At 30.6% G+C, this 27,387-nt stretch overlaps 1 protein-coding gene across 2 annotated transcripts in view; it reads left to right on the top strand.

Annotated features, from left to right (window-relative positions):
- The first annotated feature begins 2,209 nt into the window (after positions 1–2,209).
- Tok (tolloid-like protein 1 tolkin) overlaps positions 2,210–27,387 on the top strand; it is a 33,410-nt gene continuing 8,232 nt past the window's right edge. The window contains exons 1-8 of one of the 2 annotated variants that reach the window (XM_083035606.1): positions 2,210–2,889; positions 14,512–14,664; positions 14,730–14,934; positions 15,962–16,231; positions 22,596–22,988; positions 25,442–25,620; positions 25,950–26,180; positions 26,509–26,733. In XM_083035606.1, coding sequence (XP_082891732.1) covers positions 2,694–2,889; positions 14,512–14,664; positions 14,730–14,934; positions 15,962–16,231; positions 22,596–22,988; positions 25,442–25,620; positions 25,950–26,180; positions 26,509–26,733 — 1,852 coding nt within the window. In that variant the 5' untranslated portion in view covers positions 2,210–2,693. Of the gene's footprint in view, positions 2,890–14,511; positions 14,665–14,729; positions 14,935–15,958; positions 16,232–22,595; positions 22,989–25,441; positions 25,621–25,949; positions 26,181–26,508; positions 26,734–27,387 lie in introns of both variants that reach the window. The other variant, XM_083035605.1, reaches the window with a different exon arrangement.

Genomic DNA, 27,387 nt, shown 5'->3' with positions numbered 1-27,387 from the left:
TGAGATATAACTACATACAATATAATATGTTATACATTAAATATCATATTTATGAAAAAAAAATTATAAGTAGCAAATAACATGTCTTATGCATCTGTTATATTCATCGAAAAATATTGAATTTTATTATACTTATATGTTCAAATGGCAAGGAACTGCAGATCCTGCTCGATTTCTGCCGCCAATCTGCTATTAGATTGTGTTTGATAGATCTGCTCGGTTTCTGCCGCCAATCTGCCATCAAACTATATGTGCAGATCTGCTCGGTTTCTGCCGCCAATCTGCATCAGATTGTGCTCGGTTTCTGCCGCCAATCTGCATCAGATTGTGCTTACTAACTATGCTAGCAGAATATCATCAATTGCGGACACAGTGGATAGGAATCTGCTGTAAAGTCATGATTAGATCTGCTGTCATACTGCCGACATGCTGCTAACATTTTGCTATCTGGGTATATATATATGATCGGTTTCTGCCGCCAATCTGCTATGATAATTCTATACAAATCCTACTTGGTTTCTGCTACTGACCTGCTAACAAATTATGTCAGCAGGTTTTGTAACATTTCTGCCAGCATTCTGCTATCATTATTTCATATAATAGATTTTGTATACAATCTGCAGTTTGTTTGCTAGCAAAAATATATATAGCAGACGTTTGGCAAAATCTGTTCAAACAGATTTGGCTGTCTGGGATATGTATATATAAATGTATATATATATTTTTTTTATTTATTTATTTATTTATCTTAATATTGTATATGTAATATATATTTAATAATTATATAATATATATTTGATATAATTATGTAATATAATATATATATATTTAATACAAAAATTAAATTATGTAATAAAATAATTAAACAACATCTTTGCATAAAATGTTATAAAATATAAAAGCGATAAAATTATTATACATTTATAGAAAACAAGATTTTATCTGTTATGAATAAATCATATATATATATATATATATATATATATATATATAATATATATATATAGTTGTCGCGCGAATTGTTGGAGAAAAATGTGGAAAACCTTTACTCAACTTTTTTTTTAGATTTATTATTTTTATTAACTGAGTTCTAATAATCGTCATGTGAGTTTGTTAATTGCGAATTGTAAATTACATGATCTATTGAGATCGAGTGAGGAAGACTTTGAAAGAAAATTCTTGTCATTTGTCGTTTCATATAATTTCAACGATTATATTCTTGTAAAGGTTTCTGGATAGGGGATTGAGACATGCATATATTTACTTTTGAAACAGAGGGTTCACGCAAGCAGAGAGTTCCTATAACGGGTGATCCGATAACAGTAATCCGATACTTATAACCGATACGGATCGCATCGCGTGGGATACAAAACACGTGTTCCAAGGGCGCGCGCAGGGCCAAATATATATAATATATATGAACTAGTCAGAAAATATTTTAGGATATTATATTTATTCCCGCACGCATATATACAAATTCATATTGTTCTTCGTATAAAAACTTAAACAAAAAAGTACTTTAAAGCTTGTCCTACAAATGACACGTTATCATCATGATTCTATTCAATTCTATCCAATCAATTCATTTCTATTCAATCATAGAAATTAGTAAAAAGTAAAATAATCATTATTTAAAAAAAATAAAATTAATTAATAAAAAATATAATTATTTTACTTGATCGAGGAGATGTGTATTTTTTAATAATTAATTTTTTTTATTAATTAATTTTTTAAAAATAATTATTAATAGTTAGCAAATTTAATAATTATTATTATAATAATTTATTATTATTTTATTTTACATTTCTATATGATCTTTTCGATCAAGTAAAATTATTACTTAATCGAAAAGTATGTTTGGTTTTTTTTATTGCGACTTAAACAAATATTCGTACATCTTATTATGCGATGAGAAATCCCCTAGGATCCGTTCATCTGTCAAGGTGTACGGAAGCTCGGTCAGTGTCTCAACAACCCTCGTGCCGTGCAGTTTGCGAGGGAGGAGACCGGTTGTGTTTCTGGCATCCCCTCTGGATACACACACACACACACACACACAATGCATGTATATATGACGTATACGTATCATGTGTGTGCGCGCGTGTGTATGTGCGTGTTTTATGTGTGTGCGGATGTGTGTGGGTGCTGTGAATCCCTCTCTCTTCCCTTCTCCGTCTCTCTCTCCTCTCTTTCTCTCTCTCGACTTGATGCCAGTACGAGCGCGCGCTTTCGAACGACGCGTCGTGTTTGCTCTGAGGGACGATCAGTCTGTTCTCCACGTTCTCCACGCAAGGACAGGACAGTCGTTCTGTTCCGTTCTGGAATCGCGATTCGTGAATTTCAACGGTGTACCAATCGAGGTTCGATAACATGCATTTGTCCTCGTACGAACGAGAATTCGACGTTTGTCCTCACGTGTCGTCGTCGTCTCTCGAAATGATGAAAGTGCGGAAGATGCTGATGTGACTCCCTTAAGTCGAGAGAAATTATATATATTTGCAAACAATCCAAGGATTCTCTTTATTCGTTGACGCAAAAGTGCGCGAGTAGCGAATAACGTTTGGTTTTGTTATGACTCAATTAATAGCACATTTTTCAAGACCATCCTTGTCATCGTCGTCGTCGTCGTCCTCGTCGTCGTCGTCGTCGTCGTTGCCATCGTGTCTAATATTCTTCTATTCGATAATCTCGAGATGAGGCCTTCTTCGGTACTCGCGATTGTTTGCCTGTTAGCGAAAATCGTGGATTGCCAGGCCGCTAAGGATAAGGATGACGATGAGCATCGGCACAGCAATAAACGACGGCAGAAATTCTCCGTCGAGGAATTACTCACGAGCAAATTTTCGCACGTTATTACTGGGGACTTGGACATCGATATCTGTAAAGCTGGTAAGTACAAGTTCGGAGAAAGAACAATAAAAATCGAATTATTGCGCGCGAATCGAATTATCTATCGTAGAAACGAGGTTTTTCGACTGGAAAATAACCGGAGGATGTACAAAATTAATGGCACACACAAAATTAATTCAGTATCAGGCTGTTTCTCCTTGATGAAGTGAGCTGAAATGTTCACGAAACATCGGAATCAAACAACAAGTCTACGCAATTCAAACCTGAAAACCAATTCTAATATTCGTGTATACCGCGAAAGCCTCAAATGTCAAAATTGATTCAAATTCAGTTCAAATATTGATCAAAATTTAGTTTATTTGAATGTTCCTTCGGCATATCGATACTAAATCTTGAACACCTGGTGGTCCTAATCCCAGTGAATTGATATTTCTGGACAGGTACTTTTCCAGAATCATACCCTAACAGCACAAATGTTTAATATCCTCTGAATGTCTTTCGAACATTTGTGTTGTTAGGGATACCTTCACTTTGTTTTGGATCGCCGAAATGCTATTGCAGTCGATTTCTTTCGTCGGAATCTTCAATTTTGGAAACAAATGATAGTCAGGCAGGTTGCCAAATGCGATTATGGCAGATGGTCGAGTCACTATGAGTGTTCCAAGCAAACGATTTCTTGGTCGTAAGATCGGTCTGGAATCCCAATTAAGAACGGGTTTTCCTTATTGTTCAAATTCTCGGGTAAACTGTTACGATACGTCGAATTCTTTCCTTAATACTTCGTACAGATACATTCGCATCAATTTTCAATAATTCGCACACTTTTTCAACGAGATATCCCATATCGAAGCTGGTTGTCCTTCACGCATTTTCACGATCGTCCTTAAATCTTTCGAACTACTTGAAAACTTGTGTACACCCGTTAATCATTCCAATCAACTTTCTTCAACCTTAACATTTCACACGTTTGCATCCGTATTTTCCCCAAGTTTTACACAGAACTTTGACATTTTCACACTTTGCTTTATTGTGTTTTCGCGGCAATATCAAATTTTCGATCGATATATTTCATGACGCGTCTAACGGTAATGAAGTAATGAAGTTACAGTTTTGATAGACTCGATTTTTGAAGCTTCAAAATGGTGTCATTCGTGTTTGATAGCTAGCACTCACACAAAGAATTTAAAAAAATCGCTCCAGTTACTTTATATAACTTCTTTATATACATCTCGGAATTATTAATCTTATACTCTATCTAGAGTATATCTAGGTTATACTGGAGAAAAGTCGAGACAAAAATATATATTTTTCAAAATTATATTTTTATGTCGCTCTCTTTTCTCGTTTACATACGTTTCTTAGAGTAATACACCATTTAATTCAATATTTCTCAAATTTTTTTTATTAATATTAAGAAAAGTACAATATTATTTTTCTTAGAATTTTATTTTATTTTTTTTGTTTTATATTAAAAGTGACAATTAACCATTGAGAATATAATATAATTTTCATATTGTGATGATTGAACGAAACAATGAAATTACTATATTTATGAAAATAACAGTTGAAAAATATTACAACAAAGTAAAGTAAAAAAAATTCGAAGTGATAATATATTATCGCTACACAAAGTAGTTGCCGAGATTTTTATCGGCTATTCTGCTAATTGCAGAAGAAATAATAAGTTTTGTATCCTCTGTCTGCAAATTTAATGGACACAGTGATTTTAGATTGTTAGCGGAAGTCTTTGAATTATTCGTTTCTTTGTGAAGAATTTCAGCAACTTGGACGAAGATCAAAAGCCGGCGATGTTTTGTATAATCGACAGATTGACGGGGTATTATTTCCGATACAAACGCGGTTTTATTTTTACGGAATTATATTTTTAAATTCGCGTGTTACATTTGTTCTTATGACATTCTTAAGAATATTCTTCCACAATTAAACTTTGTTAACTAATTGTAAGATATCATTATGCAGAAATATTTGTATAGGTATATATTGTATTATTATAAAATGAATAGAAAATTGTAAATAATAAAAGAATATATATATTTTTATTATTTATTATTTATTTTTTCTTAGAACAAAAAACAAATAGAAAATTTAATTTGTAAAAAACTGTTAACAAAATTTAATTATGTAGTTCTATTATCTAAATATAATTCTATTATTTAAATAAATTTAATTTATCTAAAAAAGTTTAATTCAATAATAAACAATACTTAATAAGAGCAAAAATGCATTTTTTTTTCAAAATTTTCAGTTTTTCTTGATTATATGTGCGTACACACACATGCATTATTTGTTATAGAATTAAACTTTTTTTTAGATAAATAGAACTATATTATTATTCATTTTTAGTGTATGTTGCTTTATATTAAATTTTTATCTTCACGAAACGTGATTTAAAATTTTCTCCCTCCTTTCCTCCCCCCCTTCCTCCTCCCTCACCACTCTCTCTCCTTCTCTTCTCCCTCTCCTTCTTTTTCTGTCATTTATTTTTCTTCTCTCTTTTCTTTCTCTCTCTCATTCCTTTTTGTCATTTATCTTTTTTACTTCTGTCCTCCATTTGTTGTACCTGCTGTACTTGCTTTCGTCCTAACATTGTTTCTCTTAAATTGAACAGTTTTGATAAAGTGCATAGCAATACATGTATTCGTAAAAAAAAGTATGTATTTTACTTTGTATTTTACTAGTACATATTTTCAACTTTAAATGGAGCGCGAAAAAAACATTCATAATCTCAGAAAAAAATTGATAATAAATAATAATGCAATCACTATATTACGTCGAATAAATTTTTCAGTCATTATGTATTTTCGATTATTTTACTAAAATCAAATTTTTCATAATTACGTCAAGTATGAGGAACATAAAAATTATAATAAATTGCTAATTTGTATGATATTTTATGTAACACGTAAAATCTGTTATCATTTATAGTTGCACTGCTTGACATTTTATTTAATATTGTAATTGATATTAGATATCGAAACATGTTTTATAACCCAAGTTTCATCAATACCGCGAAGTGTAAGATTACATCTTACATCTGTTTCTATATAATGATATTATCCGATATTATGCGCATACGAAGATTTTGTGGGAAATTTTGAAATTTAATTATATTTTAATTATATATATATATATTTAATTAATTACATTATATATATATATATATATATATATATATATATATACATCCATTTATATAAATATGTAATATATAAAATATATAAACTAGTTTTCATGTTTCTCTCATATAATATAAATACTAATTGTATAAATTCGTCAAATTCATTAATGCAATATAGTATATAATTCATTACATTCATATATAAAACATTTGTGTTAATTTGTCTCATTTTATTGATTAAGTATCTTGTCGTTTAGATATAGTGTCAAGATAAGCTTGTAATATATAAAATTCCATATTAAATGTGTTTCGATATCTAATATCAATATAAAATTATATATTACAAGCTTATCTTGACACTACATCTAAACGACAAGATACTTAATCAATAAAATAATGAGACAAATTAACACAAATGTTTTATATATGAATGTAATGAATTATATACTATATTGCATTAATGAATTTGACGAATTTATACAATTAGCATTTATATTATACTAGGGTAAAAGCCTGTCTACGCCAGATTTCAAGAATTTTCCCATTACCTAGGGGTAGACCCCTATCACCATGCGAAATTTGGTGTTTCTAGCACGTCGGGAAGTACGCGATCAATTCAACGACAGACAGAATAGGGATTTTATATATATAGATAGATGAGAGAAACTAGTGAAATATAAAATGAAAAGTAATAAATAGAATTTATAGTAGATTTATTTATTGAGAACTTGGATCAAAATGAGTTAAATGGTGCTCAGGAATTAATATTACATATATGTATATATGGAATAATTAATGTCGAAAATAAAAAGGACAGAGACGCGTATGTCTAAAAGATTTAGTTCACACACGTGTTTTCTTTTACATTATTCAGATACATATATAATTGAAAATATTTATTGAAATGCATAATTATATATAAATTTTCAAGATAGAGAATGTATTATTCACAATTCACACAATAGCCGCGCTCATTAATCACTGCAAGTCAATCATAGTCAATCCTCGATTAAGCCGACATGTATCATGCCATTCGCCTTGCTTTCCTTCTGTTTGCTCGATTATCACACATAGAAGATAACCTTTCAACTCTTGGCTCGCCTCTTGCACGCAGTCGATGCAAGCTTTTTCTTTAATTTCAGATGGGAAAACGAGAATTCGAGAATGTCTTACCATTTATTTAGAACAATATTTACTGAACATCCTAGTTTTATATACAGGATATTTCAGGAGGAATAGTCAGTACCCTAGAACATGATTGTACACATTATTTTAAGCAAAAAAGTTTATATAAACATGTGTCCTATTCTGAACGGTTATAAAGATACAACGTTCAGTTTTAAGAACGAACATACATTTATTAACTTAATAGAATTAAATTTTATGAAACAATTACAATTAAATTTTAAACAATAAATTTGAATAATTAATATTAATTAATAAACAATAATTTCAATTAATAAATAATAATTTTGACTTTGGAGTGAATATGAGGCATTTTAATCGACACAAGAAACAAAAAATTTCAAACTCACGCAGGACTTATTTATATAAAAAAATTCGAGTGGTTCCATTTAAAAAAATTCGGGTGACTTTTAAATGAAAAGCGCCACTCAAGGATAATTCTAATAAATTACGATATTATATCCTTTTCAAAATCCTATAATTTTTAGCTGATACATTTTTTCCTCATGATTTTCAAATATTTGCCTTTTAAAATTTAAAAAAAAAAAATATATATATATATACAGGATGATTTATTTTAATATTAACAGGCAAATATTTGAAAATCAAAGTAAAAAAAATGTCAGGCAAACGTTATAGGCTTTCGAAAGAGACATAATATTGTGACCTAGAATTGCCTTTGGGATCTTTCAAGGTCATTTAAAGGTCAACCTAGGTTTTTTTAAATGAAACCACTCAAATTTTTTAATATAAATCGATTATATAAGTCACAATTCCACTATATGTATATTTATTACGCTCGATTGTAGAAAGAACAATGACATGATATATGAATATGATACGCACGTAACTGTGACTAATTATGACTATCGAGTTTTGTTATACTTGAAACACAGAAATGACATTTCTCTCACAAGCACATAATATTATTATGTATGTATTTGTGACAGGTATTTTACTTATATATTTTGAAATTATCGATAGTATTTCTTTCTCTCCATAGCCACAATTTTTCCGCTGCTCGTGATTCTATTGCTTCTAAATGTCTGGAGATCTCAATAATTTATTTATTTATTTATTTTTTTTTTCTAATTCTCTGATTCTCTATTTTTTATCTTTTACGCTCTCTCTTTTTAGAAATTTTTGTGACAAAAGAAGTAATTATTATATTTTTGTATTATTATTTTGAATGAACATAGACATGAACTACGACATTCAATCGAATCAAACTCAGGAAGTAGAAAGTGAGAACGCAAAAGTCAAACGTGATGAGGATTTATCCCTCGGGATTAGGTCGAATGCTCACCTAGGATGAAAGACGAACCTTCAGTAGAAAGAGTAGTAAGAAAAAAGGTCGAAATGCTGATCAACTGAAAATATTTGTCTTTCACACTTCTTGCAATTGAAATAATTTTCACAAGCTTTTATCGTAATGAAATTATCACAATCACTGTGTGTAGATAAAAAAATGGCATTATTGCGGAATGTCGTAAATATACAATCATTATTAATGTGTATATGTTTTGACTATCGCTCGATAAGTAATAATCACCTCCCGAGCAGAATCATTTCTTAATAAAAATTGTCTATTCTTATGATTAGCACATGAAAAAAAACTGCGCTTATTTGATATATATAATAACACTTTTGTCCAATAGTTACTTTCTAGAGTAATAATTGTATATCCATAGAGAAGATGTAAACAATGTCATGAATGTTTATTATTTGATTAATTTTTAAAAATTAATTTAAAAATTAAAAATATTTTCTTTCTCTTTAGCTCTCTCTCTGTTAAATAAACATTACATATAATCTTATATCGTACATAAAATCTTCTTTTACGTTTATGTTGGCATTATTTGTATAACTTACTTAGTATGGTATCTTTAATTTTTTTTAATAACACAATTAAATTTTAGTATGTAGTTTGAATAAGTGTTTAGATAACTTTGAAAAGAAAAGCTCTATATTAATAAAGAATTGATATTTCAGGCGATCAATTTTGCTCTATATTATAAAGAATGTTTACGCCGGCTGAGAGAAGACGTTATATTTACTAAATAGTTATTATTTATATGGCAAGAGAAAAATATTGGATCGAAGAGTCTGAATAGCTCAGTGGTAAGAGTAGTTGCCTGGCAAGCGAAAGACTCGGGTTCGATTCCCGATTCAGCGATTTTGGACCGATATTTTTCTCGCCTACATCTCAATAGGAGGGTCAGAGGGGAACACAGGAATTAAGTAATCTCGAATTGAGATACAATTTCTAATAAGTCTTGGCAGAGTGTACCAAGCAAAAATTCGTGCCCCGTCCACAATTATTTGTTGTAGCCAAAAATTAATTTTCGCTATAATTGACGCACCGATATCCGTGTTCGGCTCTACAGCCAGTTTATATTCACATATATAAAGAATTGATATTTTAGGTGATCAATTTATGCTTAAAACAGTAAGAGAAAAAAAATATATATGTATATGTATATATAAAATTCAACTTATATATATTAAATATATACTTATATATTAAATATAAAAATTGAAATTGAAAACTGTAAATACTGTAAAATAAAAAATGATAATCATGTGTATCAAAAAACCACCTGCTTTATTTCGAAGATTCGAAATTCGGTGTGTCAGCCTATCCCACTCCACCCCCAAATTTTTCATATTTATTTTTTACACCTTTGATACCCTGTATTTTGGAAACAAAGCAGTTTGGTATATGTTTATAGAACTTTTTCTTCCTAATAAGCCAAGGAATATCCACTTCAATTTTTTATACTTACTTAGGAAACATTCTATATATAATCTGAATACATTATATAAATTATATTATAAAAGTAAGCACACTTCTCTTTCATATATGTCAGGTGTTTGACTCACAGATTATACATATGTATATATTGTGTATGTTGGAAATGTTTGTATCGAAAGAAATTTTCATTAAAAAATTGTAGGCAGAAAAAGCCACAATAGAAAAATAGAAAAACCACAACTGTGCTGAGAAAAAAACGTAAAAAAGAGATGATAACAGAGCTCTTGAACACTACTAATTGCAAGAGTCTGGCAGATGAACGATGTGAATTGAGGAGAAAAAAAAGGAGATTCTGTCTGGGTTGTAATGTTGATAGAGAAGAACAGAAAGTCTTTCTTCCCTCCCCTCTCCCTTCCTTCCACTCATCTCGTTGACTTCAAATTATTTAAAAAATGTCCAGAAATGAAAAAAAAACAAATTATTATTTTAAAGCTTAATTTTAATATATAAAAAAATTTTTATATATTATTATAAAATTATTAAAATAAAAATTTTTTGAAATTTTTTCTTTTCATATCTAAGTCAATAATAATAATAATAAGCCGGATTATCAGAATTTTTTAATTTATGAGAATATTTATTTTCTTATGCAATAGCTCTTTCTCTCTCCTTTCCTCCTTCCCTCTTTCCCTCCCTTCCTCCCACCCACCCAACCCTCTGTCTCTCTCTCTCTCTCTCTCTCTTTCTCTCTCTCTCTCTCTCTCTCTCTCTCTCTCTCTCTCTCTCTCTCTCTCTCTCTCTCTCTCTCTCTCTCTCTCTCTTTCTCACTAATCCTTGACATTTCTTTATTGTAATATTATTTAAGAACAAAAATTTTTCATATATTTTTTATATATAACAAGCTTTTCAATAATCATGATATTCAGATGTGATTATAGCAATAATAACGTTTTACACAAGGACCCTCTCCTTTGCTCCCGTGCATCCTATCGCGTCATAGACATAAACCGAATTGTTGTGATTATAGCATTGTCACACTCGATCAATGGAAGAAGGCCGATTATTTCGATTATCATGTATTGAATGTAAAACAAAAAAGAAAAGAAAAAAAATAGAAAAAAATGCAGATATAAAATTGACATCAGTAGTGTACGCAAGCGTTTAATCCGACGCGCGAGATAGAGACTCACCGCGATGTGCGAGAGGCTTCTCCATTCGAATCAATACAGCACACATATACTCGTATATACACATATATACTCGCGTAATCTGTGGACATATGTATGTAATGCACACGCATACATGCGTATGTAATATCGCATTATGTTGAGAATCGTGAAATGTTGAGAGAGAGAGAGAGAGAGAGAGAGAGAGAGAGAGAGAAAAAAAATATCGGAGAAAGAGAGATACTTTCCCATTTTTTTTATTTGCACACATCACTCTTACTCGTCTTCTCTCTTCGCGTATTATTTTTTTCGCGTGTATTTTATAAATAAAAAAGTCCGCTCCTTTCCTCTAATATGTATAACTAATACTTGGACCGCGAGAAAAATTTCTGTATTCTTTATAATTAATAGGTGTTCTTAAAACGTAAGATTTGCAATTCGATCACATTTTGTACACATGTAATATTGACAATTTATATATATAATATTAACGATTTAAAGACTAATTCTTTTTAACTTATTGTTAAATGTTAATTTAAAATAATTATTATATTTTTTATAAGTTAAATGTTTTTAACATGTTTTGTTTATATATATATATTTTATATAATAGATTTCTAAGATTAAAAATGCTTAAAACATAACTAATAACGTCGAAAAAGATAGAGTGGAAGAAAATTAAAACGTTAAGATACTTGTTTGAGACAAATTTTTTAATTACGATAGAATTGCTTGACCATCTCATAAGATTTTCAATGCAAAACCTAAATTTATTCAGCTAATCAAAAATAGCTCTCGCCTACTTTATTCAATAAAGTGTTAGGTTTATTTCCCCTCCTCTCTCTCCTCTTTCTCATTCTCTCTCGTTCTCTCTTCTTCATATGTTCTTGCAAATGATTAATGAAAAAGAAGGTTTCTTAGATCGATTCGGAGATTGAACAGTTCCGACATTCCCGATTGGCTTTCTGCCATGATTTTGTGATACGATGATAGCATCTTGGATGTTATCTCTCTCTTTCTCTCTCTTCATTTTCTTCAATTTAAAAGTCTTATTTTATTAAGAGAAATTTTCTGGCAAAACCTTTTTTTTAATGAAACAAAAAACGATACAATTATTCACATTATTGCGAGTTTATTTTCTGTTTTATTTTTTATAATTATTTTGCTTTATAAAAAGAAAAAATTTAAATAAAAAAATAAAATAATATATAATGTAATATAAAAGAAATATAATAAAAATAATATTATAAATATATAGTACCCTCCATAAGTTTGGAAACATTTAATAAAAGTATACAATATAAAGGAAATACATAATAAAATCGATTCATTTTGCTTTGTAAGTGTTTATTTAACAAATGTTGCAAATGTCCTAGATGGAAACATATATCATCTTTTATGGAAACATCGTCATTTAAACGTCTTACGATATATTTATACCAAAAATCCGCGCAGATCGCTGCCGTGCGACTATTATTTATTTGTAAAACGTAGAGTGTTTCCAAACTTATGGAGGGTATTGTAAATAATAAAATGATAAATACACGCACACGTGCGTGTATATGGTTAAATACGTTAAAAATATTGGATGATAAAATAAATCTGACGAGCGGAGAGGAGGAAGAGCTCTCACATAAAAAAAAATATTTATCACTTATTATTGTACGGAGGATCAATGCCAATTGTTTTATGCGAACGTTCAGACGATGTTCCCGCCTGAATGGGACGAAATCACCGGTTCGAAGCGGACAGGGGTTTGGCATTACGTGGTTTGTAACTGCACCCCCGAATGCATATACATGCATTCGGAAGCAGGGCCGCATCTGCGATTCCAAAAAATAATATATATGTATGCATATCCAATAATCTTATATATTGTGATCCCAATGTTTTCTTGCGATGTTTTCTATTAAAAATGACTACCAAGATTACATGCTAAAATTAGATCTAGCTAATTATTACAAAGATAATTATAGAATTTTGGAAAGTGTGAAAAAAAACTTTAGTTTCAGAAATGTGCGATTTCTAGAGATAGATATATAAAGTATATAAAGTTAATTGCGCAGAAAAATCTGAAATATATATAGGGTGTTTGATAGTAATTGTAGCATCTTTCGTGTGCAGATAGAGCGAATTAAACCGAATAGAAAAGTCCTCTACCGTTTCGCGATCTTCGCAATAATTAATGAGATAGTAATTGAAAAAGCTCGGCCAATCCACGTAAAGTATAAAAGCGCGTGGCGAAAAGGGGCGTCCCAATATTGCTAGGCGTGCGCTTAGCAACCGCATAATATTAGGGTCTCTTTCTCGCCGCGCGCTTATACTTCGCGCGGATTGGCCGATCTTTTTCAATTAATATCTCATTAATTATTGCGCAGATAGCAAAATGGTAAAGGACTTTTTTACTCAGTTTGATCGGCTCTACCTGTACACGAGAGATAAGGCGATTTTACTGAACTCTGTATAATATACATATACATATATACATATATATGTATATCCTCATATATAATATTTTTAGCAATAATTTTAGCAATATATATATATATATATATATATATATATATGCAGGGTGTCCCAAAATTAAACCGACAAACTTCAAGTGGTTATAAAGGACATAAAAACAAACCAGTTTTGTTAATAATTTTGGCACTAGAGAATCAGAGACTAAAATATTGTTTGATATATGTAGAACATTATTTGACTAACAATAAGACATTGTTTGACATTGTTTGACATTGTTTAATATTGTTTAAATAAGACATTGTTGACATAAGCTCAGTATCACAGCATTGAGTATTCATTCAGCGTTACACTCATTGTCAGTATTCATTATTATTTAGCCGAATTCATGTTCAAAATGGACAAGTTTTCTTATGAAGAAACTGGCCGATATGCATCTGATTTATGCGGAAGCTAGATATAATGGAAAAGAAGAAAATATACTTCACACTTCTAAAGCCACTCTAGCGTCAAAATGGCTCATTTGCGAATATAGATTTATTGACAAAATTGGCTTGTTTTAATATCCTTTTTAACTATCTGAAATTGTCGGTCCAATTTTGGGACACCCTATGTATTGCATTGAATGCGTATAAATGCATATACGGCTCGATGAAGTATAACTGCAGCTCTGATGCAATTCGTTGCTACGAGACTGTATTTACGAATATATCCTCGCGAATGCGGCGATTTCAACCTCGTTAATACCTACCGAGGTGTGATGGTGTGTGTATGTGTGCGCGAGAGCGCCTAATTAATTAACCGAAACGAGCACTAACGCACGCATGCATGCATATAAGCTCGTGACATCGGAGAGATCGGAAGAATTCTAATTTATTACGCGCATTCACAGTTTGCTAATGGAATTGTACACACAATACAACAATATATGTATTGCGTACAATTAATTTCAGGCGGTTTTCTCGGTGACATTGCACTACCAAATATCAAATATGACACAGAATGGCGCGAGCAAAAGTTAAATAAAAGCTATCTGGAAGAATTAAAGAAGTATAGGGAAGAAATATTGAAGGAAGGTCTTCAAGTGGAAGAAGAAGGACTTACAGGTATTTATATTTCTAAAATATTATTTGACGCGCGCATGAGAATATTTAATTTTATTTTATTTCAGAGATTCTCCAGTTTAAGAGTAAACACAATATCGATGAACAATTGCTCAATGAGCATAAAGAGGTTATGGTTCAAAGGACGCCGGATTCGATTATGATAAATCGTAATCAATATAACATGGATGGCGAGTCTGATGGTGGTTTCAGCTTTAATGCTAAAAGTGACGACACTAATCCTGCAGTGAAAGATGAGGGTTTTGCGTTTAGGTAGTACATTATGATTGTGTACTTATTTACCTATTTTATAGGGATGGGATCAAATTCAATATGTATTTAAAAAGTGTACAAATAGAAATTTGCACATTGCTTCCTCAACATTTTGTTTCGCATAATTATTAATATATAATAGTTTGGCTTTCTCATAGAGGAAGTTTTATGAACAAAATAAAATCTTGACAAAACAATGTGCAAATTTCTAATTTGCACACTTGTTTTTTTATTTTTTATTTATCTTAAATTTTTTTGTTTTTTATTAATACCAACTAACCTTTAATGATAATCTATTCATGTAAAAAAATTTAACCCGATATCTCAAAATGTACGGAAGTTAGAGCAATCATCCCCTTTTTTTAAAAAATTCAAAATTTTATAAAAAAAGAACCCCTTAACCCTTAACCAATCCAAGCCAAATTCAATACCAACCAACCTTTAATGATAATCTATTCATATAAAAAAATTTAACCCGATATCTCAAAATTTATGGAAGTTAGAGCAATCGCCCTTCCGTAGATGGATACACACATACATACGGACATTTTGTAAAAATGTGATTTTTCGACATTTTAAAACATTCTAAACACATTGACATCAAAAACTAAAAAAAAATTTTTTTCAAGAAAACAAAGCTTCTACGAGGAAGCAAAAATCCGAATGAAATCCATAATTAAGTTTCATTCTCTAGGATTCGAATAATACTCATAAGAAATAATATTTCATGTATTGTATTTTTGCGAAGTACTCGAATCTAGAACAATTATATTCGAGTTTTAAATTGAGTACTAGTGTCACTGATTTGTCCAAAGTATTGGGTGTCAAAAGTAACAATGTGTAATATTTTCCGAAAAAATATCTCATAGTATTTATATACACATACATCTACTTACTTTTCAGTCTAGATATAATCATATACACGTATATATATATATATATATATATATATATATAGTTTAAATACACGCTTAATAAGGGTAAGAGAAATTGTACTGATCATTAATTATATTTTTATGCTTAGCAGACTGGAATCCTCGACCCAAGTTTCGAAAAAAAGGTATTCCGAACGACAAGCTCGTCGACAGATTTCGAGGATATCAGGATCAGTGAAAGCTAGACACCCGACTCATGATATGCTTCTCGAATTTTCAACCTCTACAGCTTTTACTACTGAAGCTAGTAAATATGTAGGTCACGTACATACGGACAACATCAAGGAAACATTTACCGCGCAACCTAAAATGAATACGCAAAAACCATCGAATCGACGACGGCGACGTCATCATCGCAAAAGGTAAGAAAGCTAAAAAAATATGTTTAATTAGACATAGATTTTTGTTTAATGCATTTTTGCAACAAAATTTTAATATAAAAATTTCAATATACATTATGTGAGTTGGTTATTGTTTGAAAAAAAACTCACCTCCGTATTCATAGCTAATTGATTCAATTATATACAGGGTTTTCTATTTTAGAAAATAAGTTTAAATAATTTAGAGGTGTCGCGCTTTTTTAGAAAAAATGTTTCGAACAAAAGTTGTTTAGTTTTGAGGGGAAGGGGGGGGGGAGGAGAATTGATCATCTTGAATTTTAACTGAGATCATTTTTTAAGATCATTTAAAGATCAATCTAGTTTTTTAAAATAAAGCCACTATCATTTTTTTTTATATAAATCGATTATATTCCTTGTAATAAAAAAAAAGTTATCAGAGTAGAATGACCAAAAAGTGAATAGTTTGTGAGATATTTTATACTTTAATTTGACATTATTATACATAAACTATGAAATATCTTGTAAAATATTCATTTTTCAATGATCTTACCTCAATTCTTTTATGCACAAAATAATGAGAGGAATTTAATCAATTGGTGTAAAGAAAAATACATAATTGTTTGTAAGAAAAAGTATGTAGCTCCTATAGTTGCAAATATATACTTTTTCTTAAAAACAATTATATGTTTTCTTTGCACCAACTGATTCCTCTCTATTTTATGCATAAAAGTATTGAAGTAAAATCGACGAAAAATGCTTCAATTAAAAAAAATTTTTTCACAACTACGCTAGCGCATACAAATTAATTGTTACTAGCTAGTTTACCCAACATTTTTTATTCGGTTTTTAATGAGAATATTTCTCCATATTTTAATATTTTCATATCAATATTCATATATATTAATATTCAATATATGTACATACATGATGTATGTATAATTCGCGTGTAAATTATTTTAAGCTCATCGATTAAACTCGATATAGTGACTTGTTAGTGTCGTGATTAGATTGCGAAAAAAACTCGCGATTCGTGATTAGACACAAAGATTCTATTTTTCCATTCGACCACCGACACAACTTCCAAAGTATCGCTAACGGTATATATCCACCAGTATATAGAGCCACCATCTCGCGGTGCCAATAACAATGGCCATCATCGTAAAGCTGGAAAATGGGGTCCGATACTATATACCGTCCGGGCATTTTCAGCTCTCGAACTGCCAATAACTTGTCGGCATTGGCAGCAATGCCTGACTAGGTACACGGCTCGCCCATTATCGTACAATGTCACACCTGTGTGAAAGTACGATTCCTTAATTAAACGTTAAAGATATCCTTTTTTTTATCGCGCTCACACATATACACAAGCATGCATGCACGCACGTGCTCATATGTATGTACAATAAATCTAATTTTTTTACTATAATTTTATATAATTTGTTAATAATTATTAAATTTTTAATTAATTAATTTTTCATATAATTTTTTAATAATTTTTAATAACTTTTTAATAACACTAATAGTTTACAAAAAAACATATTTTTTTAAAATTATTTTAAACCAAACAAGGTGTTTCTTATGGATTTTTGGATGCTGAAAACGCCGCAAGCCAATTTTCACCAGCATGTCAGGTTTCCGAAATAATTAAAGTTTAATATGTATTATAAAAAATGACTTTTTCGCGATATTTGAAATGTTTTTTGTGAAGAAGGTTAACGTTATCTGGAAATTCTGATCAGATGTCATGAATGTATTGTTCATCCCCTATAAAATGCATTCTTTTTATTTCGATATCTTACATTTTAGACATGTTAGGAAGGATTTAAATATAGAATTTTGCTGATATAGCAAATATTCCGCCTATGATGATGAAGTCATATAATTATACTCATAATTTGTTTAGAGCTATCGATACACATACACAGTGTAACTTATCGTGATAGATTCCACTAAATGTACATATATGTATTTATACATAGGATGTCTCATTTTAATTGTCCACCTTAAATTTTTCGAAACAAATGCATTTCCGAAAAAATGTTCCGGACAAAAGTTGTATGATCTAAAGGGAGACAAATAATGGTAAAATAAATTTTGGAAATTTTTTCCAAAAATCTTTTTTCCTTAGGAGATTCTCCATATGAGAAGTAGTTTTCAGCTTTAATCTTTCATAACATGGCTAAAAAGTAAGATACTGAAATAAAAAACAATGCATTTTATATTACGCAAAAAAATGTCTAGATGTCGCAACAAAAATTATCACTATTTTTTGTATCTGATAGAATATCGTTTGTCACAGATAGAATTATCGTTTGTCACAGATAGAATTTTTTAGTTCTGTCTCTGTCATTTAGATTGATTACGTGCAAAATATATACGATATTGCAATATGTGCTAATCATTTGTCTACCTCAGTTAATTTTTTGCACCTAAAAAATTTTTGCTACAATTGCAAAACCATTTTTTTGAGTATAACAAATGAACAATACATTCACGATATTTAATCAGACTTTCCAGATAACGCTAACTTTTTTTTTACAAAAAAGATCTTAAATATCGCAAAGAGAGCCATTTTTTACACATTAAAGCTCAATTATTTTGGAAATCTGATGTGTTAGTAAAATTTTGTTTGCGGCATCGTTTTCAACACCCAAAAGTCTATAAGAAACATTTTGTCTAGTTTAAAATAATTTTTGGCTGTAAACTAGTGTAATTGTTTATTCTAATTTAAGGTTTTTAAACCACGAATTGAAAAACGATTAAATAGTAAATTATAAATTTAAATTAATATTATTATTTTATTATCCAAAATATATAAAGTTTGAAGAAAAAAATACATATGCGCTGCTTTCATTTATCCCTTTTTAGAACTTTTACGAACACGGACTCGCGGGTCCAGCAGTCTTTCTAGAATTCTCCAGAGCCTCGACGTGAATTGCTATGCGATCATGTTTCACGGTATCGGATATAAGACGTAAATACGCGCTTTCGTAAGTCTGTTTCAAGTTTAATCTACGTCCGGTACGTTCCCAATCCCCGATATATGTATGTACCACGACCCTTTCGAGTTTTCACCCCATTGGGGATTAGTATACTATGTGATATATAACGTGTATAAAGCGTACTACAAACGGAGCTTTGCTCCAAAACCCAAAATGGTATATAATATTCAATAAATAACGAGACAGAATGTGTTTTTTAGACTTTTATATTTGCTCTTATGTGCTATTAAAAAAAAAAAGAATAAAGAAAAAGCGCTTAATAATTTGAAAATCTATCGAGGCATTATAAATCGCGTATTAATTATTATGTAAATTATTACAAATTTAAATAACATCGCATTAACACTTTGGCAACAGTAACACAAATCTTTAAATGACTACATTAAGTATATATACTATGTAGGGAAAAGTATGCTAAATCGTACCGTTTGTTAAATCGTACCTCTACTATATTTCTTAAACAGAGTTAAAATATTTTAAGGTATCGCAACCAGCCTCATTTGAATGCCGCAACGTTTGATTACTTCTCAAGCAATCCGTTGATGAGTGATGTTTATACATTTATTTTGTGTGATTTTCATATAATATTCGGCACTCTGTGCTTAAGCTATCACATTGAGAAAGATAAGCAATTAAACTTATTATTAAAGCGTTTTTTCATCTTATTTAATCCTGTATATGGAAGTTTTGAAAAATCGGCAAAATGTTTTAAAATTAGTTTTTTTATTCACAAATTTGACAAAGCAATGGAAGTTCGGTAAAACGTATCACTAACTTTTTCCTATATCGTATTGGTACGCGATTTACTAAATTTATTTTTTTTACTTAGACATTAGTTTTTTTTTTTCTTTATATTTACCTGAACGATTGATTGTGAGAAAAATATTATCAAATTTTATAATTATATTGAGATAATACTTATTTATATTATTGTGTGGTACAAAAAGTATTTTTATTAAATTTTTGAAAAGAATTTATGATTATAAATATGACATTCTTATAGATATGTTTTGTTGCAAACTAAGAACTTTTGTGGAAAATGAAACTTCATTTTTGTTACAATTTTTTAATTTTATTGTTAGAGGTACGATTTAAAAACTTATGGGTACAATTTAGCAAACCGGTATTGTAAATCGTACCAAATACTACATTAAAAAAATTTTTAATTTACAATATGAAACAATGATAAATTTGTGTTAATGTTTAACATATATCGTTGACAAAAAAAACTATAGTTTTAAATAAATAAAAAAATTTTGTCATTTCTTTGATAATTTTATTTTATTTGCCTTAGAGGGTACGATTTAGCATACTTTCCCCTACTATATACTATATACTATATACTATATACTATATACTATCATTTTTTGCATTCCCAATTTTTACCATTATGTATCTTTGTAACTAAATAAAATTCTTAATTAAAATTCTATTAAAGTAAATTCTACTTGAAATTAATTGAGGAATGTGGTTTTGTTAATATTTTATTTCTACAACGCTTTTAGTTTGTGAAAAACCCTTTATTTTCAATCGCTTATAACTCGAAAATTATTGGTGCCTCGACATTTTCGCTGAGGAAAAATCGTCTCCAAATGATCCCAGGAATCTGCCCCTGAAAGGTCAATTATGAGTTTTGGGACACCCTGTATATAACTGTATAAACGTCAAAACCACGGAATAGATTGTTGCCCTCGAAGTAACGGTAGTAGGTGCAACGAACTATATAGAGGAAGTATGGTGAATATATCTCAAAACCGGATTCATTAACGCACTCTATTGTAACTTCTCCTCCGTCTTCTCTCACGATGCGCTTACGGGCATTATATCTATACGCGGCTCACATGCGAGACACGTTAATTAATTGTAACGCCCTACTGATTCAGAAACGTCTTGTCTAATTGTAAGTGCTATCAGTTAGGCCTGGCTGGCTGGCTGGAAAAGTAGAGACTCGAGTAACGGCTGAGGTAAATTATGTCTACATCTTTGGTAATTAGCGCTAATAAACGAGTGAAATAAAAATCGTTAAGCGTGCGTGCGATTTATAATTAGCTCGAAAGACGGGCGTGAAGAGAAATTTTTTCAAATATATCGAATACAGCCGGATGTTCTATTTTATTTTTCGTCGTGTTCTCGATATTGCTTGCGCAACATTATATTGCAAATATACACCGAAAAATCTTAAAAAACCTTAAAAAAAATTTTATATACAGAAGAATAAGTGCAACATATAACATACAAATTTTTTTGCGCGCGCATGAATATGAGAATATCTCACGTTTTTATATGGAAAAACAGCGCGTGCAGTAAAATATAAAATAAAATAATATTGTTATGAAAAGCAATTTTATTAGTATTAATAATTAAATTCTTGATGTTGCCAGTAGGTAATTAAAAGGATAAATAATTTTTTCGACCAATACTGGCTAATTGATATTTAATAAAAACACAACGTTTCGACCACGGGGTTTGGTCCTTTTCAAGTGTACTACAAAAAATTAATTACAATAGATACCTAGCAATGCAAAATATCTAATGAGACATTAATACGATCGTTTTTTAAAGATTGATGTACAGGCAATCCGAATTTTTCGCCTAAACTTAAGAGGTCAGTAATTCTATCTGGCATTTTTTTACCACTAATGTTTACCAACCACTTGGACTTATCAATATTATTTAGTGGGTTAATATCTATGTTTTGTTTGTGCTTTAATGTCAAAAATTTAATTGCCGCGTTTCTTGATTTGCGATCGAATGAAGTAATCTTATCTTTATTGAACTCAAAAAATCTGACAACCAAGTTATGTAGCAAGGACCAAAACCCATAGTCGAAACGTTGTGTTTTTATTAAATATCAATTAGCCAGTATTGGTCGAAAAAATTATTTATCCTTTTTATTAGTATTATTTAGTTTTTTCTTTTATCATTATATATATATTTTTTTAGATATATTTTTGACAATTTTTATCAATCATACAGCTTTACTTCTCACTTTATTTTATATTATATTTTCAACGCGTTTTTTATTTGCCAGAAAATATAATAACCAAACATATTAAATAAAATATTGCTGCTATACATGTATGTACATGTTGATCTGTGTATAGTGAAGATAAATGATACCGTATACATATATGTATGCGTATAAATGCGTGAAAGAGACATTCTCGCGCAAAATTCTTTACATTTACAGGATGTTATATATGTATAAACTTTTTTCTTTATTTTGAGGTTTCTGTATTTGTATAATATACTCCAGAAGTTTGTCCAAGTATTTCAAAAACACTCTAGATATTCCATGCAATATAAATTGTAAACCAAAATATAGCACTATTATAAGTATTAGTAAAAAATAAATTTAAAAAATGCTAGTATGTTGTTCTTAGAATTTCAGGAAGATGTTTGCACCATCGTTGCACTCGACGAGGACACGACTTTATTAAGGATGCGTCGGATGAAATTATTTCTACGCACGATCGACGTCTCCGTTCCATCGAATTCTACGATATGGACCACAAACCCAAGTATATCGCGAACAACAAACGTGGCACAAAACACGCGTTTTTGAGCAGAATACGTCGAGCGGCTACCGCGAGGAAAGAACGAGTATGGGATCACGGCGTGATTCCCTACGAGATCGATGGAAATTTTTCTGGCGCGCATAAAGCACTATTCAAACAAGCGATGAGACATTGGGAAAATTTCACCTGCGTAAAATTTGTGGAGAGAGTATCCAGAGAGCATCCTAATTACATCCTATTTACGGAAAGACCTTGCGGGTGAGTCGCGACAGAAGTGTATAGCAGAATAATATTTTAGATATATCTTGTGATGTAGTATAACTTGCATATATAACTTTCCTATTATCTTATAAATAATTCGAATTTCCAATTACGATGATATTATACACTCGGTCAAAAGAAAGCGATACACTTAAAAAATAGTAAAAAATTGTGGAAGTTCAAGAATTTATAACTCAGAATCAGCTAATAATTATGATATCGAGGTGTTTAAAAAACGAAAATGAAGCTTGAATTCTGTAGTTTGAGAAAATTTTAGTGCCGATTACGTGAAATGATCAATTTTGCAATGACAAATGACAGAGTGAACATAAAAACCTGCAAAATTGATAAATAAAAGGTCCACTTTCCTGAATTGCACGGCGTAAATCAGTTGACGTATAGCTCAATCGGATAAAAAGCACTTAAAAATTCAAATTTTTCTCTTTAAAATGCGCTTTGGCGGAACTCGATACGATTATTATCGAGATTATCGAGATATATACGATTATTATATTAATTTTTCGCTGAGTTATCTCAATTTGAAAAAAGTCCGATTTTTAACAACAAATTATGATTTAAAATGTGCATCTGCTATCTTTATCAATTCGAACCGTTGCAAGTCTATTAAAAAATGTTGCATTGAATGCGGGATATTCGGAAGCGATGCAAATCGTGCCCTCCGGGCGATACCCTCCGATCTTCGAGGAAGTAGTACCGAACTCATACCGCCGAAAGCCCCGCGAATATGTTATTCGGACTTTGTTTGAGCGAAATTCCCGGCACGAGTTGCATCGCTTTCGACCATCCCGCATTCAATGCAACATTCTTGAATAGAATTGCAACGGTTCGAATTGATAAAGATAGCAGATACACATTTTAAATCATAATTTGTCGTTAAAAAACTGATTTCTAAAAAATTGAGATAACTCAGCGAAAAATTATCGTATCGAGTTCCGCCAAAGCGCATTTTAAAGAGAAAAGTTTGAATTTTCATGTGCTTCTTATCCCATTGAGGTACGTCAACTGATTTACGCCGTGCAATTCAGGAAAGAGGATCTTCTATATTTATCAGTTTTGCAGGTTTTTATTCTGTCTTTGCAAAATTGATCATTTCACGTAATCGGCACTAAAATTTTCTCAAACTACAGAATTCAAGTTTTACTTTCGTTTTTTAAACATCTCGATATCATAATTATTAGCTGAGTTATAAATTCTTGAACTTTTACAATTTTTTACTACTTTTTAAGTGTGCCGGTTTTTTTTGCCTGCATGTAGTTTACAAAAAAATATTTTTTTCATTATTTTAAACCAGACAAGATATTTCTTATAGATTTTTGAATGCTGAAAACGATGTCGCAAGCCAATTTTCATCAGCACGTCAGGTTTCTCAAAATAGGGGGGTCTTAATAATTGAGGTATAAATATGTAAAAATGGCTTTTTTTGCGATATTTGAGATTTTTTGTAAAAAAGATTAACGTTATCTGGAAATTCTAATTAGATGTCATGAATGTATTGTTCATCCCTTATAAAATGCATTTTTTTTATTTCGATACTTTATTACTTTTTAGTCATGTTAGAAAAGATTTAAATACAGAGTTTTACTGAGATTGCAAATATTTCGCCTATATGATGATGAAGTCATATAATACTCATAATTGCAATTTAAGTCTATTGATACATATACACAGTATAACTTATCGTGTATATTTATATATATGTATATTTATATATAGGGTCTCTCATTTTAATTGCCCACCTTGAATTTTTCGAAATAAATGTATTTTCGAAAAAATGTTCCAGACAAAAGTTGTATAATCAAAAAGGGGATAAATAATGGTAAAATCAATTTTGGAAAAAACCGTTTTTTCTCAGGAGCATCTCCATATGAGAAGTTGTTCCTAGCTTTAATCTTTCATAACATGGCTAAAAAGTAAGATATTAAAATTTTAAAAATGCATTTTATAGGAGATGAACAATACATTCATGATATTTGATCAGGCTTTTCAGATAACGTTAACCTTTTTTTATAAAAAAATCTTAAATATCGCAAAAAAGTCACTTTTACATATCAATTATTTTGGAAATCTAACGTGCTAGTGAAATTTGATTTACGGCATCGTTTATAGCACCCAAAAATCTATAAGAAATACTTTTTCTGACTTAAAATAATTTTTGGCTGTAAACTAATGTAATAATTATTTTTTGATAATAATAATTATTTGTTCAACGTTGTGATATGTTTCTTTCATTCCTTATTCCCCCCCCCCTCCTCTTGCGTGTAAAATTAATTTATAATAATTATACGCACATTAGGAATAAGACGAAGTATTTTAACGTTGTTTGTTTATTTATGTGACTTTAAATTGGCCAAGGAAACAAATATAAATAATCGAATAATAAATAATGCGGCATTTAATAAAATATATATATAATAACATTTTATCGGCAGATGTTGTTCTTTTGTTGGAAAAAGAGGTAATGGACCGCAAGCTATTAGCATTGGGAAAAATTGCGATAAGTTTGGTATAGTTGTACACGAGTTAGGTCACGTCGTTGGATTTTGGCATGAGCATACCCGACCGGATCGTGACCGGCATGTACAAATCATTCGCGATAACATTATGAGCGGTGAGTTATATTCCCAATTTGCTTCGAGATACTAAATATTATATATAATGTATAAGAGAGTGCGAGGAAGGGAAGGAAGAGAGAGAAGAAGGGAGAGGGAGGGAGAGGGGAAGGGAGGGTGGGAGGGAGGGAAAAGAGGGGGGAGGTAGGGTGGGAAGAGAGGGGGGAGGTAGGGAGGGAGAGAGAGAGAGAGAGAGAGAGAGAGAGAGAGAGAGAGAGAGAGAGAGAGAGAGAGAGAGAGAGAGAGAGAGAGAGAGAGAGAGAGAGAGAGAGAGAGAGAGAGAGAGAACTTTTCAAAGTACACAAAAATTACTATACCTTTTTTACAGGCCAAGAGTACAATTTTAACAAATTGACAGAAGATGAAGTGAATTCACTCGGCTTGCCCTATGATTATGACTCCATCATGCATTATGCAAAGAATACCTTTTCCAAAGGCACTTATTTGGACACAATACTACCTATGGAAGCTCATGGAAAAAAGAGACCCGAGATTGGACAAAGAATTCGATTGAGCGAGGGCGACATCGCGCAAACGAATCTTTTATATAAATGTCACAGTAAGAATTTTAATAGCTAATGTGTCTCTCTTTATATCTCTGCTAGAATTTTGTTACGAACAATTTAAAAATATTAAAATGTCTTCAGGAGAGAATTTATAGTCCAAAATCTCTCTTGATCGATAATATACATACAAAATATGCATTAACAGAAACAAAATTTAAGCTGAACATGTTAAAACTAAAGCTTTTAATTTTGTCGATTGTATAAAATATATACCAGTGTCTTTTGATCTATATAATTTAATTTTATCCACTTTATCCCAGATTTATCCAGTTTTATTCATTTATTTTTATAGTTCCATTTAAATAAATCGAATTTTTACAGAATGCGGTAGAACGTTTCAAGAGAACAGTGGTATCTTCGGATCACCAAGCTACCCAAATAATTCCCCACCTATCGATGGGGAACGATGCGAATGGAGGATTACGGCGACACATGGCGAACGTATTGTCCTAAATATTACGTCCCTCGATATATTCAAGAGCGATTATTGCCGCAGCGATTATCTTGAAATTCGAGATGGATATTGGTACAAGAGTCGGGTATTAGGTGAGAAGAATCTTTTTTTTAATAAAAAGGAATTTACCTATGTAAATTACGAAGTTATTACGAGTCACTCAATAAATAAAGAGACAAAGAGGCTATAGTTTGAAAAATAAGAAATACGATACTTTCAAAACTATATAAATTGGCATTCTTATCATCAATTTAACCCTTCTGTCAATACGCAATTTGTTTACCTTTTCATCAATGTATATGGGTAATCAGATACCAACTATATTTTTCCACATTGCACTATATGATAATTTCTTTATTACAGCTGCATCGAACATTCTTTTTCGTTATACAGAGTATCTTGTACTTAGCAAGTCACTGATTTAGTAGGCACCAAATTTTCAAGTCATAAGTGATTAAAAATAAAGGGTTTTTCGCAAACTAAGTGTTGTGAAAATCAAACATTAACAAAACATTCTTCAGTTAATTTCAGGTAGAGTTTACTTTAATAGAATTTTATATAATTTAAAGCTTAGTTACAAAGATACATATATAATGGCAAAAATTTGGAACATGCAAAAAATGATGACATATACCTCGAAATTTTCGCTGAAAAAAAATTGTCTTTAAATGACGTCGGAAATCTACTGTAAATCAATGATTCGCTGGGTACACCCTGTATTTTATAGGTTTTCGAATATAAAGACC

Source organism: Prenolepis imparis, unplaced genomic scaffold (genome assembly GCF_030444845.1).
Source record: "Prenolepis imparis isolate NDT839.2.m4 unplaced genomic scaffold, iyPreImpa1.0 SCAF_4, whole genome shotgun sequence".
NCBI classification, from domain to species: Eukaryota; Metazoa; Arthropoda; class Insecta; order Hymenoptera; family Formicidae; genus Prenolepis; species Prenolepis imparis.
The sequence above is the reverse complement of the archived record's forward strand: the minus strand, read 5'-3'. Positions and strand labels throughout refer to the sequence as shown.